Source organism: Canis lupus, chromosome 14 (genome assembly GCF_003254725.2).
Source record: "Canis lupus dingo isolate Sandy chromosome 14, ASM325472v2, whole genome shotgun sequence".
NCBI lineage: Eukaryota > Metazoa > Chordata > Mammalia > Carnivora > Canidae > Canis > Canis lupus.
Window position 1 is genome coordinate 9,384,414 of NC_064256.1, and position 16,306 is coordinate 9,400,719.

Below are 16,306 nucleotides of genomic sequence, written 5' to 3' on the forward strand. Positions count from 1 at the left end.
AGAAGCATATTTTGAGTTGTATTAGTGTTCTATTGCTGTGTAACAACTACAAAATTTAACAATCTAAAACAAAACATTTATCATCTTACACAGTTTCTGAAGATTGGAAATTCAGAAGCAGCTTATTGGCTGACTCTTTCTGGTGCAGGATTTCTCATGAAGCTGCTGTCATGGTGTCATCTGGGGCTGCAGTCATCTGAAGATTGGAACGCAGCCAGACAATTCACTTTTTAGGTGGTTGCCTCACATGTATGACAGTCTGGTGCTGATTGTTGGCAGGTGACCTGCATTCCTTTCCATTGGGCTGTTTGAGAGGTCTCTTGAGTCTGTGTTTCTTCTCCTGGAGTGACTGATCCAAGATAGAGCAAGGCAGAAGCCAAAATATTTTTTATGACCTAGTCTCAGAAATCACATGTAATTGTTTCTACTATGTAGTATGGTTTACATAAATCAACCCTACTCACAGTTGGAGAGGACTACATGAGTTCACAAATTCCAGGTGAGGTCATCAGGAACCATTTTAGAGACACAGAATATGGTAATTCTTATTAAGCTGATCTTGGGGAAGATAAACTGTGTTTTGTTTTGTTGTGTTTTTTAACCATTCCTTGGGCTCCCATTACTATGCTGCTTTGATCAACCTTCTATCACCTTCTATCACCAGGTCCCAGTACTTTCAAGTTGACCCCTTCTTCCTCAGGGCTTTGCTGTCATATCCTTCCTGTTGCCAAAAAACAAAACTCAGATGAATAAATTTGAAGATCTAATTAGCTTCATTAAATGATTCATGAATTGGGCAGCATCTCATCTAACAAGTAGAGGTGTACCCCAAGGAGTTGGGCAAAATGGAAGGATTTTATAAGAAGGAGGGTGGGGCAAGAAGTTTATAAGCAAAAGAAAGGATTGTTACAGGCAAAGTCACCTTCTCTCAGTGGGGAGAGCAGGAAATCTTATCATGCAGCTTGCCTAATCTTCCTTTGGAGAATGGAGAAGGCCCAAGTGGCAGACTCATTGGCATCCATCAGAAAATTCCTGACTGACCCTGATAAGACTATATCATTGGGGAGAGGCACCTGGGTGGCTCAGTGGTTGAGTGTCTGTCTTTGGCTCAGGGCATGATCCTGGAGTCCTGGGATCGAGTCCCACATTGGGCTCCCTGCATGGAGCCCGCTTCTCCCTCTGCCTGTGTCTCTGCCTTTCTCTTTCTCTGTGTCTCTCATGAATAAATAAATAAAATCTTTAAAAATAAATAAATAAATAAATAAATAAATAAATAAATAAATAAATAAAATCTTAAAAAAAAGAGAGACTATATTACTGGGGAAGGTTGAAACTGCAATTAGCTTCAGGTATTCAAGCAACAGTTTACTGAGTTGGGGCTTTAACCTAAGTGATGCCATTTTGGGCCTTTGGTTTTCTTTTTTAACACTATCCTTACTTTCTCACAAATTCAGCAAAGATTTGAGGGCAAATTGTGTGCCAGTCACTTCACATGAGTGAACAATATCACTCTCTTCATAGAACTTACCTTTTATAGTAGCTGCTTTTCATAGTAAGTTGTCTCCGATGATCAATAATTTCCAGTTCATCCTATTAGCATTCTGCTAAAATCACTGTGTTTCTAATAAGGTAAATTCGATATTGTGATTTATAATGAGAAATATATGGTCTTTGACCTTGCTGGTGACACAAAGTGTCTAAAACCTTTGGAATTTTTTTGTGATAAGAACAATAAAGGTGACTTTTTTTTATGTTCATGAAGTGACTTTTGGAAACTGTCTGGATGACCTAAGGATGGGAGCCGGTTGCCCGAAGAATGAACCACATGATTAGAGGATTAGAATTTTCATTCCCACCCCAGACTTCTGGGGAGGGAGTGGGGCTAAAGGTTGGATCAGTGCCAATGACCATTGATTTAATTAGTCATGTCTATGTGATGAAGCTTCCCTAAAATCCAAAAAGGTGGGGTGCAGAGAGCTTAAGAGTTGGTGAACAGGTGGAGATTTGGGGGGAGTGGCATAATCAGAAAGCTTGAAAGCTCGTGCCCTTCCCACATACCTGGTCCTATGCATCTCTTCCTTTTTTATCATAAACTGGTAACCTAGTGAGTAAAGTGTTTCTCTGAGCTGCTGTAGCAAACCAGTTGAACCCAAGGGAAGTGTTGTTGGAACCTTCAATCAGAACCATATGTGACAACCTGGATTTGCGATCGACATATGAAGTGGGAGGAGCCAGTCTTGCAGGTTGAGCTTTAACTCTGGGATCTGATGCTGTCTCCAGGTAGATCATGTCAGAAGTGCAGTAACTTACCAGACACCCAGCTGGTGTCTGAGATTGTTGGTGGTATGGGAAACCTCATCTTCCCTACCCCATACATGTTGGAACTGGCTCCAGAACCTTTAGTAAACAAGCAAGGTGAGAAGTCAGTGATTGGCAGAGTCCCCTTAAAATATTATTTTTGTCTTAGTAGAGGTACTCTGTGATTTAATCCAAAAGAGTAAGGTGGAACTTTAGGGCTCTGAAGTAGATACTAAGTACACTAGGAGAGCTCTCTCATTTGTACCAATTTCACTGCTTTAAGCCACTTATAAGACTACTTTTGTTCAATGGAAAACATTACCACCGTGCTGCCTCATTCAGCATGGTCTTTTTCACAGGGTGGAAATACAAGACTGGTGGGGGGGAGTATATTTCATGCTTAAACAGGGGCAAAAACATTAATAAAGTCATCACCACGAGTACATGATGATTAGCAGAGATTAAAGTAGTTTTGGCCATTTCCTTTCAAAACTGACACAGTGTGGTTTGAATTTCCACAAGTATGGTGAGGAGCTCTGTATCACTGTTTTATGTACACATTTATACCCGAAGCCAGTGTTTCAGGGATCCTGGCATTTGTATCTGTGATTAACTCTAAAATATATTTCCATGGGGCTTTTTTATATATATGTCTTTATATTTTCAAGACTCTTTGGGCCAATAAATCCTTCTACAAATGACAGATTGGTCAACATTGAGGAGGCAGATGGAAAATAATGACACTCATCAAGTTGATGATATGAATGATTTATTTAAATCATTTAACATTTAACACTTTCATAAAGAAGTCAATATTGGGGAAAGACACGAGGCTCTTATGATAGTAAACTGTATTTGCACTGTCAGCATTCAGGGATTTATTACAAACCTGTGGCTAGGATTAGGATATTATAAATGGGGAAAAATGGAAGGCTCATTAATTTTTTATCCCCACAGGTGGAAGACATGCAGTGGGCTAATAGAGAACACACTCACCCAGCGTCTGTCTGCAGCCTGCCCTGTAAGCCTGGGGAGAGGAAGAAAACAGTGAAAGGAGTCCCTTGCTGCTGGCACTGTGAGCGCTGTGAAGGTTACAACTACCAGGTGGATGAGCTCTCCTGCGAACTTTGCCCTTTGGATCAGAGACCAAACATCAACCGCACAGGCTGCCAACTTATCCCCATCATCAAACTAGAATGGCATTCTCCTTGGGCTGTAGTGCCTGTATTCATTGCAATATTGGGAATCATTGCCACCACCTTTGTGATCGTGACCTTTGTCCGCTATAATGACACACCTATTGTAAGGGCTTCAGGACGAGAACTTAGTTATGTGCTCCTAACAGGGATTTTTCTCTGTTATTCAATCACCTTTTTAATGATTGCAGCACCAGATACAATCATATGTTCCTTCCGCCGGATCTTTCTGGGACTTGGCATGTGTTTCAGCTATGCAGCCCTTCTTACCAAAACAAACAGAATCCACCGGATATTTGAACAAGGGAAGAAATCAGTCACAGCACCCAAGTTCATTAGTCCAGCATCCCAGCTGGTGATCACTTTCAGCCTCATCTCTGTCCAGCTCCTGGGCGTGTGCATCTGGTTTGTTGTAGACCCTCCCCACATCATCATTGACTATGGAGAACAGCGGACTCTAGACCCAGAGAATGCCAGGGGAGTTCTCAAGTGTGACATTTCTGATCTGTCGCTCATTTGTTCACTGGGGTACAGTATCCTCTTAATGGTCACATGTACTGTTTATGCCATTAAAACGAGAGGTGTCCCAGAGACTTTCAACGAAGCCAAACCTATTGGATTTACCATGTATACCACCTGCATCATTTGGTTAGCTTTCATTCCTATCTTTTTTGGTACAGCACAGTCAGCAGAAAAGGTAAGTGCAAGATATGCATATGCCAACACTTCCATGGATTTAACTTCTTTCTTTAGTATGCTTCTCCATCTTTCTTTTCAGTTCATTTATATTCTCTCAAGATGATTCAGTCTGTATTATTCTTATTTAGAAATGTATATATAATCCCTCAAAGTTACTTAACTTTGAATATGTGTTGACTAAAGTTGATTTTCCATGAAGAAGGCTTTAAAGTGTCCTCCTTAGCAAGGTAGAAAATTGACAGATCTCACATTACTTTCTGGGTCTCTCTTCCCAGGTCTGTTATCTACAAAGATAATTGTTCTTTTCCTAATGTTAATTAAAAGAGGATGGGAGAAAAGGAAGATATGATTCATAGGAATGAGCTATCACAGAGATATCCCATTGTATGACAAATATCTCCTTTCCTGGTTCCTATGTGACTCTGGGAAAAAGCTATTCCTTCATAATTATGATTGGCTTTAGTCATGGAAGCAAGGTTTCTAGTAAAGTGACAAGAACAAAAGAAATTGAAATGGCTTAGTTTGATCTGAACCATCTTACTCTTTCTCCTCAGCCCCTGTGCTTATCACTTTTCCATATGTGCAAGGTGATGTGGAAGGATTAAAGAAGACAGCAATGGGCAGTTATATAAGGCAGTTTATGATATTTCAGAGGGTAAAGATCAATTAAATCTCTTAAAATAATTTTCTTTTGTCACTAATCTCCAGTTAACCTTTTCCACATAAATCCTTGCAGGGGATTTATATGAAAAAGGAAGCAGGTGCTGAAGTGGACACACAGAGTTTTCTGTCCAGAAAAGCAGGGAACTAACGTTAAACATGGATCCCAAGGTTTGGCTAATTTAACAGAGATAAGTCAGCTTATGAAACAAAGGCAAATGATATCTTTCTGAAAGAATAGTCCTTCAGCCTTACTGTACAGATGAGAAAGCTCTCAGAGTGAGAATTTAAGATTGCTTCACCCTCTATCATCAGAAGTTATGGAGAAATCAAGCATCCTGGGCACAATTACATTCCCCATTCACTAACATTCCAAGTGAGGTCATGCATGACTCTTAAAATCCCAACTAATTCAGAGGAAAGAGTACTCAACATGGGCATGGAGAGCTCATTAGTATGAGCATTCATCCCTTACGAGATCAATGTGGCTTTCAACCATGTTTGGACACAAAGAAATGTACTTCAGCAAACTTGCTGCTGAATAGAAAAATCTTACTTTGGGTTCCAGATCTGTGACCTTTCATGACTTAGGTGGCCTCATAGAAGCCCATGAATATTTTATGTGGGACCAAGCACATAGCAGGAAAGGAGAGTAATGCAATTTGATGTTCTAAACCTAATAAACATTATATTTTTGACATATGTAGATAGAAATTCAAAGGGATCAAACTTGTAAATTTGACTTAGGAGAGAATACTTAGGCTGGAAAATAAGTCTCTCACAGTCTGTTGGGTCTGTTTTGATATGGTTAGTTGAACTAGTCAGAGCAAAACAATGTTCTTCAGAGTCTGGAAATGTCTGCATTATGTGAATTATTAAGAACATTAAGTGGTACTCTTTCTTGTATTTGAACAGAGGACTGCCTTTTTTAATATACTGTTCTATCTGAAAAGGGCCATAAGTAGTTTATTTTGCTTTCGTGTGGGCAATAAATATATACCCAGACAAAATCTCCTGAGTTCTGACATCTAACTTCCTTTTCTTTTTCTTTCTCCTGCTTTACATTTTTACTCTCATATTGTGACTTGCAAGGGCAGTGGGTGAGGGCAAACACAAATAAGATGTTATTTCTCTTTTTTTGATGTTATTTCTATTTAGATAAGTCTTTTAGTGCCTTGATTTTTTAGCATAAGTAAATTCGTGGTACAGCATTTAGCTATAGGATACTATTATCACAGCAGTTCAAACATGTATCATACTAATAAGCTTTTTTATAACATACTCGAAAAAAAATGGCCCTTGTCTCTCAGAACTAAAACCATGCTAAGTTTTTTTTTTTTTTTTTTTTTTTATGATAGTCACAGAGAGAGAGAGAGAGAGAGGCAGAGACATAGGCAGAGGGAGAAGCAGGCCCTATGCACCGGGAGCCCAATGTGGGATTTGATCCTGGGTCTCCAGGATCACACCCTGGGCCAAAGGCAGGCGCCAAACCGCTGCGCCACCCAGGGATCCCAACCATGCTAAGTTGTAGCTGTCCCCTCACAGCAGTGATGGAGATAGGAAGAATTTTAAGAAGAAATGGACAGGTGAATATGCTGGGGTGGCAGAGTGCTGCTGAACCTATGGGCTCCACGGTACATCCTTCAAAAACCTGGAGTTTATGTATAAACTTTTGGGGCTAGATATATCCACACCTATGGAAATATGACTGAATGTTAGATAAAATGTTTTTTTTTCCCTCTTGGCTTTTTGGAATCAAAGTAAGTCAAAAAACCACATTGTAAGACAAATGATAAAACATGTTAATTGGATTTATTTTGTTTTCATGATATAACTGAATATGGAAAAGACTAAAGAAATCAGGAAGAAATGCTAATTGTAGGAATTTTCAGAACATTGTGAAGTCCTCAAATTATTTAGTGAGTTTTGGAGTTGCTGAATCTGGACCTGCTCTACATCGAGAGCTATTATAAGTAGCTAAGGTTTGGCTACTGAGGTACTTTATGTAATATAATTACATTTATCCTAAGGCTTTACCTAAAATTTGCTACCTGTTAATCTCTTTCAAAGTAGCAATACACAAAATGCATGAGAATATTTATATTTTTCACCTTGCTAAAATTGTTGACACAGATATTAAAGGTGAATAAAGCTCTATGTCTTTAAAAGAAGGGTTTACATAAGTTTTATTGACTTTGGAGGACCAAAGAGCTGGTCAGTCCTCCATTCTCATTTATAATGCTCCGCCAATTAGCCCATGTTATCAACTTGAAGTGTTTGTAGCAGTCAGGCAGTACACACATCCATTAATTCAGTAGATCCTTATCGAGCATTGTGTCCAGTATTGTGCTAATTATTGAGCCCATGTCAGTCTGCTTCCCGGAGCCTTCCTTGTAAGCCTGGCTCCCAGCCCATGCCTGCCTGATGCCTGCCAGCACCAGCAAAGTGCCAGGCTCAAAGGCAGGAGAAGATCAAGCTCAAGGGCAGGGGAACACGGTGAGGATTCAGATCTGAGATGAGAAAGCAAAAAAGAGAGCTATGCATCATGTAATTGTACATCAGTGATGTAGAATTTGTAACACAGGAGACAGCACAAGAGCAAAATTTCTTTCACTACGTATTTACTTATGCTTCTTAGAGTAATCGACAAAAGAAAAACTCATCTGACCATACAGGTATCCCTGAAATGGTAACAGTAGTAGGAATAAAAGGTAAAATTAGTTGAATAATATAGACAGATTGTTTTTGGAAAACCCCTGAGTAAAATAAAATTATAAAGGTCCATTTTAGCATTCATGAAGACACCTCTGTAAAGTAAATGTTTATTCAATGATAAAACTCCATTTAATTTCCCTACATTTTTTTTAGATTTTAAAATAAGTTGAATTATATTTTTCCAATAGATTTTAATGACATCATTTATTAGCTTTGTGCCTACTGCTGCATTCTACTAGCTGTAGTATAAATGCACTTTTTCTTTTCCTATACAAAAGTTGTTGTGAAGGAGGGGTGGACACACTGAGACTGAAAGTAGACTCACACAAACTCATAATTATGCTGAAAAGATTAAAAAAAAAAGTAAAATATAAATAATGTAATTATAAGGAAAAAAAGTCCTCAGGGATGGTGAGGGGCTGTTTAGGATGGCAGAAATCTCTTGAATATATACATTTTACCACCTCTAATTGCACTCATAAAGCTGAGATAATCAGACAAAGGTTATGATATTGCCAAGCTCCAAGGAGCACAGTGCTTTAGCCAATTCATTGAGCGGAAACAAAACAAAATACCCTTAAAGTAGGAAATATAATACCTCAAAAATGTCCAAAACAACAACAACAACAACCACCTATCTCCCAAAGCAGCCTTTCTTCCTCTGGTGCAGCATCATCCAGTAGTTCAACTCAGAAATCTGGGAATCATCCTAGACTGCTTCCTCTGCATGCTCCCACCCTTTCATTTCTTCCTCTCACCTGCAAATGTCAGCCTTGAAAAATTCCTGGAGGGGAAGCAGTAGCCATCAGATGTGTATCTGAGTGAATATGTCTCTTAACAGAGCCTTTCATGTAGTCCCTTCCCAGCGAATGACCACCCAATATGTGAATGGACTGCCTTACACAAGAACAATCTAATATAATATTATAATGCTTATTTCTGATTTAAGTTAGACTGGGATGTCATAGGAATGTTCTATTTTCATCTTATACTGATCCCCATTACAACAGTTTCCTTTTTTTTTTTTTTTTCCTGAAAGAGAAATTTTCTTCTTTCAATAATGGGCCATATGCATTTCTTTAAAAAAAAATTGTCATTACCATTTATTCTGAAATAGGGCTGCTAAATATGTAGGGAGAAAGGCAAAAAGGAATTATAATACTTGTCTGAGTTCTGTTTAGCATACATAGAACAAAGGAGAATTGATAGAATTAATCAAATACTTTTGCCTCGTCATCCCTCCCTCGTTCTTTTACTGTCTATCAAAAGGCAGAAGCCTGTGGGGGTGCAGAGATGGATGAGGGGAGTAGGGAAGAGCATAAGCTCTGGAGAAAGTGAATTTGGGTTCCAATCCTGACTCTGCCAAACTGGCTGGGGAAATGTAGGCAAGGGCTACGCATCTGAAGATAATAATAAATTCTCCCAGAGAATGCAAATTCACATAGCAATATAAAGCAGTCCCTTGCCATCTGCACCCAGCCCTATTCTTGAACTAGAGAAGACTTGAGTTCATATCCTCTAGGAAAAAGCAGGAAGGTGGGTGACTTAAAACAAAACAAAAACCTCAAACTTCTGTCGTCTCATTATGGTGTTTTTTTTTTTTTTTTTTTGTACTTAATAGATGACGTATGTGTCAGGTTTAATCCAATCGGTAGTGAAATGGAATAGAGAGGCCAGGCAAAAGTTGGTTGAAACAAGCTTTTAATGGGACACACTCTTGGGTGAGGTTCCGCGGCCTCAACAAGGCGGGGGGGGGGGGGTGGGGGAGACAGCGGGGAACTCGCGGGCCAGGGAAGTTGCAAGTTGCGCCCAGGCAAACTGCAGGGGAGGGTATATAAAGAGTTTTCTTTCTTTTTTTTTTTTTAATTTGTTTATGATAGAGAGAGAGAGAGAGAGAGAGAGGCAGAGACACAGGCAGAGGGAGAAGCAGGCTCCATGCAGGGAGCCTAACGTGGGACTCGATCCCAGGTCTCCAGGATCACGCCCTGGGCCAAAGGCAGGCGCCAAACCGCTGCGCCACCCAGGGATCCCTATAAAGAGTTTTCTGCGGGAGGATGGGGGCAGGGTGGCATTCCGACTAGGACAAGGGTTACAGGTCTTGTAAGCTAAGTTACAGTAGGGCAGCAAGGCAGCGTTGGCAGGAAGATGGGGGTGGGGGGCAAGGCGGCTTTATTGGGAGGTTGCTGGCCTGGGGTCGGCGGTTTTGAGGTCCCCAGTCTCACCAGCCCAACAGTATGATAGTTTTTTTTTTTTTTTTTAAGATTTATTTATTTATTTATGATAGACATAGAGAGAGAGAGAGGCAGAGACACAGGAGGAGGGAGAAGCAGGCTCCATGCCGGGAGCCTGATGCGGGACTCAATCCAGGGACTCCAGGATCACGCCCAGGCCCAAGGCAGGCGCTAAACCGCTGAGCCACCCAGGCATCCCCCCAACAGTATGGTAGTTTTGCTGAGAATTTCAAGAGCTAAATTATGACTGGTGTTTAGCATGTGATAAGCAACCATTAAAACATTGGTGGTTGCTACCCTTCAGCTGTAATTCATGAGGGCAGGGACCTTTTTTTGGTTTTGCTCACTGTCATATCCTTAGCACTGAGTCAAGGGCTGAGCCAACATAGAGTCTCAAGAAAGAATGTGTTTGATGACCGAATACATTCATATTGAACCAGATAATTGCCTCAACATCCCCAGCCCTTGAAACCATGTCTGTGCAGCACCCTCACTGGATGTGTTTCCTTGAACATAGAGACTTACTCCAGGGGGTAGACCATGCAGATTAAGTAGACTAAAGAGGGCAACCAGACTCTGTAGGACTTGGACAAAGAGAAGAGAGAATTGTACCTGAGGCAACATGTAACTGCCTTCATACATTTAGCCTAAAATACTGGAAGAAAGTGAGGTGTCATCAGAAAGCAATTTCTGAAATAGGTAAGATTTGAGAAGTGCATAACTCTAACAAGCATGGTGAGAGTTAGTTTGGAAGAGAATAATAAAATTCCTGCTTTAGGGAATAGTTGAGGTGAGAAAATAACAGGCTGAGCAACCTTCAGTGTACCCTAGACAACAATGGAAGTGACTTTCAGAAGGGAGCAGCCAGAGGTAGTTCTCCAGCCACACGTGTCTCTCTCAGCAGTGCATCGTGTCCTTAGACAGGAGGGAAGTGGAAACAGAAGAGTGTTTTCTTTACCTGCCAACCTACAGTCATTTGAAGCAGATCCCTTTGAAGGCTTTGCAGCGTCCCAAGGGATGGTGCCACCCATTGGGACATCTATTTCAGGTATCGTGGTAGATGATGTCCCGGCAAAATCAGTCATACCAGAGTTGCAATCAACTCTAGAAGGGGAAAACCACATAGAAAAGGAAAAAAGGAAAGGCAACAAGAAAAGAAAACATTTATGTAATCTCGTTTGCGCACTCACTTAAAATGATATGCTTATGAAGATACAGAAGGAAAAAATGAAATAAGGAGATTCTAGGGCACAGCATAGGCCAGCCTGTTAAGTGGCTCTCCTAGGGAATGCTGCCCTAGCCAGGCTTATTACTTTTTTTTTCCCCCGGTTGTGTTCCATATTACTGCTGCAGAAAATTGCCAACTTACACATTTAGGGCAATTCTTTTGGGGGATGCCTATCTTACTTGACAGCATAAAGGAATATTTGCTCAATGAACCTTGCTTAGAGTCCATGATCCTCCTCTTTTCTGGGGGCTCTGAAAAACTGTGAGGCCTAGGGCTACTTAATTTGGCTGTTAGTGAGATTGTGGTATTTACTCATTCATCTCTCTCTCTCTCTCTCTCTTTTTTTTTTTTTTTAAATTGAAATGGAGTTTACAAAGGGTTTGAATTTTCTATGGCCAGATTATAATAATTTAATCAACTATACGATTAGAGTCAACCTGGGAACTAAGTCCTCAGCTAACTCATCTTATGAAAATGGTTTAGCTTTCTTAATATGTTTAAAATGCTAGACTGCTAGATTTGATGAAGACTAAACTGTGAATTTTTTTTAGTCATAGTGACCATGACCTTATTTCAAAAATGTTCAGGGGGAATGCCATACAAATAGACTTCATTTTTCTTCTATCTAGACAGAACTTTAATGACACCCCAGACTGTTGATAGTACAGAATGCAGTGACTAATTTACTTGTGTAACTTCAAATTGCATTTTCCATGATTCAGTAGATGCTTATATCTTATGGAGCACACAGGGTGCCAGGAAGAGCAGATTGCAAGCAAATAGTTCCTTTGGCTGTAACCATATCACATTTTTATGCTATGAAACTTTTTAAAATCTTTAAATGCAGTATCATGTGGTTAGTACAACCCACCCCAAAGTGTAGAAAAATATTTAACCAAATATTTATTTGTATCTTATTTATTTTTTATTTATTTATATTGTATAAATTCCCAGTTATTAAATATAAATGCAAAGCAGACTTATTGGCATCATTAAAAGAAATATATATATACATATATATATAAAAAGAAACTTAGTCTGCCTCTGGTTCAGGGTATGGGCTGCCACAAACGTATATATATATATATCTTTTTCCTCTAAGGCAACAATGATGTTTAAAAAAAAAAGAAATAAAAAGAGAAGGAGAGAAAAGAGGAAGAAAAGGAGGACAGGAAAGAGAGAGAAAATAAGAGGACACCATTATATTTTTAGAGCCAACAGAAGGTAGAACAATTTGAGAAAATCCTGAAAAATAAAAGTCAAATGGGTATGATTTATAGAGAAATTAAAAGAAGGACAGCACAGCCCAAGCGACAGAAATGATTCTTACCATGATAGTCTCAAATAATTTCTAAACCTAAGGTTAGTATAAAGACCCAACTTGGGCATGGGAGTGACCATCAGAAAAATTATGTCAAGAGCTGCATTTCAAAATAGCTGGGACAGGTTGGCCCCTTGCTTTTTCTTTCTGTTCTAACTTAACAAGGATAGAGTACAGATGTTACAGAATTCTGCTCTAAAAAATGGGAATTGTCTGATGGTAGAATTATCTTATGCTCCTTGTGTGAGTATAAGACACTGAGAGAGAAATGAAGCAAAATTGGAAGTAACTTTATTTCAGACAGACATGAACAGGTGGGAAATCTGAAATACATCTTCTATACAAGATAGAGACATGATACATTTCTTAACTCTTAGAAAAAGTTCCTTCTGTGGTAGGTCCCCAAACTGTGTGCCTGTAGCCATGCATCTTTGAGAGAAGCCAGTCAGGTTAAGAGTCACCCTACACAGGTCTGTAGTCTGCCCTCACATCAAAGGAACGTGGACCCTGCCAGTAATCCTTATCAATCAACCTGTCCTAAATCATAATCATACTACAGCCAAGCATGTCATGATAACTGAAAACCAGTATCACAATTGACTGATTATTTTTATTTTTTTAAAAAAGATTTTTTTTATTCATGAGAGATGCAGAAAGAGAGACAGAGACATAAGCAGAGGGAGAAGCAGGCTTCCTGTGGGGAGCCTGATGTGGGACTCGATCCCAGGACTCCGGGGTCACAACGAAAGCCAAAGGCAAACGCTCAACCACCAAGCCACCCAGGCATTCCCCAATATCACAATTTAAAAAGATGCATAGAGGGCAGCCCCAGTGGCGCGGCGGTTTAGCGCTGCCTGTAGCCTGGGGTGTGATCTTGGAGACCCGGGATCGAGTCCCACGTCAGGCATCCTGTAGGGGGCCTGCTTCTTCCCCTGCCTGTGTCTCTGCCTGTGTCTCTGCCTCTCTCTCTCTGTGTGTCTCTATGATTAAATAAACAATATTTTTTAAAAAGGCATACACACATACACAGAACAAAATCAGAGGGAACTCAGAAAATATAAGAGAATTCTTTAAAAAATAAATTTTAATGGGCATTCCAAGAATCAAGAGAATATGGAGCATACACACATGCATAGATTGCTGTGGAAAAGATCGATTAGAAAATAAAATGGTCCTGGAAATGAAAATACTAATGTGAAAATCAGAAGCTGAGTGGCTGGACATAAATGTGGGATAGCTGGGGTTCACACTGGAGTACAGATGTGAAGTGTAAAATCAGAGGAAAATCCAAGGAGAAAAGGAGAAAAAGGAAATAAGGAAATCTGAGGAAAAGTTAAAATACTTTGAGTGTAGATACAGAATTCTAAAATGTATCTAACATTGAGAAGAAACAAAGAAAGGGAAGAGACAGACAGAGGGAGAAGCTGGCTCCCTGTGGGGAGCCTGATGTGGGACTTGATCCCAGGACCCCAAGATCAGTACCTGAGTCGAAGGCAGACGTTCAACCACTGAGCCACCCAGGTGCCCCAAAAGACAGTTTTTAAAATTGAAAAGCCCACACATCTCACTAAAATTGCACTAATTGAGAGAAAATTCCAAGAACTTTTGGAGGGGAGGAAAGATACATATGAGGCATGAAAATCAGAACTTACGTGCTTCCCTGGGTTCTAGAAGGCAATGAGCAAAGACTTTTTGATGGAAAGTATTTTAAACTTACAGTTGTATAGCCAGCCAAACTATCAATCAATGTGAAGCTAAAAATGTATGTGGCTCAGAAAATCTGATGCCTGCGTATCTCATGTATGAATTATTCTAGATATAATCCAACAACAACAACAACAAAAAAGCACATCTGATATGAAACGAATAACAGTGGCACTTGCATGTAACCTAGAAGAAATGAAGAAATTTAAAAGGGAATTATAAGAGTACTTATTAGACCCACTGTCTAATTACCTCTTAAAAGGTAGGGTTAATAATTATAGTTATTCTTTCTCTGCAATGCTAACCATGCTACTTGGATGAATCTGAAGGGAATAATATTTAGTAGTCATATACAAAAGTCACTTTTTTGTTTTGGTCTTACATATTAGAAGAAATCTGGGTATAAAATATAGAAATGTTAATTTTTCTATGGAAGTGAATACAAATATTGTAAACTTTGTTAGATTAAAAATAATAATATAACTTTAAAAACTTGGGTGGTGACTAAGGAGAAGCAACAGAGAGAGGGGTTATGCAAGCACATTAAATCACTCATCTTTTATTGGAGTAGTCAACACACACAATGTAAAAGTGATAACCCAGAGATAAGTGCACTATTTAAATAACAACAACAACAAAAAAAAAAAAACAACAACAACAACAACAAAAAAAACAAAACAAAAATTCTTCAAACGTGTTAGTTCTCTAGAATAGTATCAGGATATTGGAAGATGAATGATGAAGGATTTTTATTTTACAAATACTTAGATTTTATTTCATTTAATAAGTAAATTTATATGATAAAAATAGAAATGACTGCATATAGAAGGGTTTAAGTGAAAGTTTTAGGAAAAACTTATCTAAGACAACATGAATGTACATTCTCATATTCAGGCTTTTGTTGGATAATATGTATTTTGTGGAAACTTAGACAGAAATGGGTGAATGAATTTGAATTTGTAAAATGACTCAAGATTTTTGGTTGTCACGAACAGTTTGTGAATTTCCTCTTGTTTGGGGTTAATGCCATTACTAAATAAATATTTTTAGGGGCCACATATTAAGTATCAGTTTACTGCCAGTGATAACATTTCATTAGAAATAGTTGTTAAATGTTTGTTATAAAAAGGAACCTTTGCTTGGTGTTTAGGAAAATGCAAAGATGAGCAAAATTTGCTGTCCAGTTGTTTAGGATCCAGTAAGGGGCCAAACCAAGCCCATGGTTGACCAGTTAAGGCAGAGTAACATAAATGGAGGCAAAGTGCCTACTCTGAGGTCTTAGGGCCACAGATGGAGAAAAGCCTGTCCTTTTGAGGAATCAAGAAAGTCTGCATGAAGGAGGTGTGCATTAAACAGGTCATGAAGGGTGGAGAGAAACAGATGGAAGCCACCTTCTAGGCAATAGGAGCAGGGGGTTTAAACTTTCAAAGAAGGAAAAGTCAGGGCATTGTGGGTAAAACCTGTAACTGAGGAAGTGTTCTGAGTTTAGCATAGTCAGGAGGAGAGGTGGGTGGGTGACCTAGATATCTCGATAAGCCCTGTTGTTAATACCACTCCTTTAACATTGAAAAAGTACTTTGGGCAATAAATTATAAGAGTACACACCAAAGAAGGCAGTCAGATAAGTGGCAGCCATTTTGCTGTGGGGCTTAACGTCTAGTTTGTACCTGAGTATGTGCTAGAGATTTGAGTATATTTGAATCTTTTCTGAGCATGGTTGTCTTCTCAGTACAGTTCCATTTTGTGAGATTTGTCATCCAGTGGTGAGTCAGATGAATTGTAGTGTGCAAAGATAGGAAAATAGACAATAGGAAGATTATTGAAGAAATCTAGGCAAGAAATATTGGGGGCTTGACGTGTGACAATGGAAAGTACAAAAAAGAGACTCATTTCCAATTGAATTGGGAACAGAGGAAGACAGAGTAGGAAGGGAGGCACTGACACTATAAGGTTTTTGTGATTTCAACCTTCTGTGTGGCTACCACAAGGATTCTATCTAATTAACTCTAAAGCAAGAGTCTGCTGTTTTCCCTCCATTCTGGGCTAAAGGAGAGAAAATGATTCTTTTCAATTGCTGATGACTGCATCTAACCAAGTATGGAGAAGGATATTTGGGCCCTAAATAGTGGCATTGAGTATAAATCAGTTTGTGTGGATAAAAGCAAAGGTAAGGACACAAGGGAAAAGAATCTCTGGTGGACTGTGATTTTGAGTAAACAAATCTGCTGTGATATTCAAATGAATTTTGATAGTT

General features: G+C 39.2%; 1 protein-coding gene across 7 annotated transcripts in view; it reads left to right on the forward strand.

Moving 5' to 3' along the window:
• Positions 1-16,306, forward strand: part of GRM8 (glutamate metabotropic receptor 8) — a 731,467-nt gene that overhangs the window by 641,671 nt on the left and 73,490 nt on the right. For 6 of the 7 annotated variants that reach the window (XM_049093380.1, XM_025471533.3, XM_025471536.3 and 3 more), the window contains exon 9: positions 3,256-4,191. In XM_049093380.1, the coding sequence (XP_048949337.1) occupies positions 3,256-4,191 (936 nt within the window). Of the gene's footprint in view, positions 1-3,255; positions 4,192-16,306 lie in introns of those variants that run through there. The other variant, XM_049093381.1, reaches the window with a different exon arrangement.